The sequence below is a fragment of the Galeopterus variegatus genome, unplaced genomic scaffold (assembly GCF_000696425.1).
Source record: "Galeopterus variegatus unplaced genomic scaffold, G_variegatus-3.0.2 Scaffold4257, whole genome shotgun sequence".
Classification (NCBI taxonomy): Eukaryota; Metazoa; Chordata; class Mammalia; order Dermoptera; family Cynocephalidae; genus Galeopterus; species Galeopterus variegatus.
In genome coordinates, this window is record NW_007730368.1 from 87,458 (window position 1) to 89,207 (window position 1,750).

A 1,750-nucleotide genomic window follows, 5' to 3' on the forward strand; every position below is an offset into this window, starting at 1 on the left:
AAAAAAAAAAAAAAAAAAAAAAAAAATCCACATAGAAGTGGACCCTCGAGGGCTGGCCCATGGCTCACTTGGGAGAGTGTGGTTCTGATAACACCAAGGCCCCGGGTTCGGATCCTATATAGGGATGGCCGGTTAGCTCACTGGCTTAGCGTGGTGCTGACAACACCAAGCCAAGGGTTAAGATCCCCTTACCGGTCATCTTTATATATATATATAAAAAAAAAAGTGGACCCTCCCAGTTCAAACCTGTGTTGTTCAAGGGTCAACTGTATACCTTTTAGCACATGTATGAGTCTATCTATAAAATAAATTCTTAGAAGTATAAATGCTGAGCCAAACACTGCTATATAAACTTATTTTGCCAAATTGACCTCTACAGATGTTATACCAATGAAAGTTCCAATATTGAGCATTATCAAGCTTTTTGATACTCACTATCTTCAGAGATGAAAAAAGAGTATCTCAGTAGTTTTTATATGCATTTCTCTTAGTATGAGTGAGGCTGAGCATCTTAAGCCCCAGCTGTATTTTACCCATTGGATTTTGCAACATGGCAATTACCACTGACCTTGATGGGCCTAGTTTTAGTAGCATGAAGGAGGAATAGTCTAATTAAGGGAGAGCTGAGGAATAAATAGGACTTTAAGTGCAGAGTTGGAGTAGGCAAGAATTTGACCAAGAGAAAAGAATAGGGGAGATGGTTGGAAGGGGGAAGGAGAGGCTTTTAGGATGTGCTTTAAATGCGGACTTTTGAAAAGAAACCCTTAGGACCTGGAACTATGTTTAAACTGCAAGGACTCTGGGCACTGCCAGTTACTAGCTGGGTGTCCTTGTGCAAGTCACTTAACCTCTCTGGGGACTCATTTTCCTCATCTGTAGAAACGGGGCTAATAGTCCCTACCACATAGGGCTGTTGTAAGGAGTGAATGAGTGAACATTTAACAAGCTAAGAAAGGGGCTTGGGAAAATGTTATACTCTAGGACCGAGCGGTCCTCCTCTCCCCAAACCTCTGTGTTTTCAGAGGGAATGACGTTCCTAGCGCGCTCTCCAGGTTCTAACCTCCTGGGTGGAATGGCGGCCAGTGACACTTGGGCACGGCCCGCTATGCGCAGGCGCGCGCGGCGGACGAGGAGGGGGCGCGAGAGGCGGGGCTGCAGCCGCCCGGGCTGTTCCGACGATCGCGCGCCACCCCCGCCGCGCCCCGCGCCCGCCCTTGCTAGCAGGCGCCTCCCGCCCCCTGCATTGCTGATGCTGCTACTGGCAGACATGGACGTGGTGAATCAGGTACGCGCTCCAGCACCGCGGACAGAGCCCGCCGCTTCTCGGCCGCCGGGCCGGGTCGCTTCGGCCAGTGACTCCGAGAGGTGGTGACCACTGGCAGCGGAGACCCGGTTCCCTGCTCTGGGGCTGGGGGTCTGCAGCAGGCGAGGGGAGAAAGGGGGAGGTGGAGAAAAGAAGGAGTGCGCTCTTTGCCGCAACGAGGACCGTCCTCATTGCCGCAGCGGGGGCCACCAGAAGCTCGGGTCATTGCTGGCGGTCGGGAGGAGAGGAAGAGAGGCCTCGGAGCTGGGAGGAGGGCAAGGAGGGAGGGAAGGAAGAATGGAAGGAAGACTGTGGGGGGGGGGCTGCGGATGAGCTAGGAAATAGAGCGACAGAAGGTGTCGGGGCGGGGGGGGGGGAGGGCTGGCACCCGCCCCTCCAAACAGAGATTGGACCCGTGTTGACGACCACCCCTTCCCCCAGAGCAGA

The 1,750-nt window shown here is 52.9% G+C and overlaps 1 protein-coding gene across 1 annotated transcript in view; it reads left to right on the plus strand.

The window, feature by feature from the left end:
- The first annotated feature begins 1,218 nt into the window (after positions 1-1,218).
- SYP (synaptophysin) overlaps positions 1,219-1,750 on the plus strand; it is a 13,466-nt gene continuing 12,934 nt past the window's right edge. Inside the window, exon 1 of the mRNA XM_008587139.1 lies at positions 1,219-1,285. Coding sequence (XP_008585361.1) covers positions 1,250-1,285 — 36 coding nt within the window. The 5' untranslated portion in view covers positions 1,219-1,249. The remainder of the gene's footprint in view (positions 1,286-1,750) is intronic.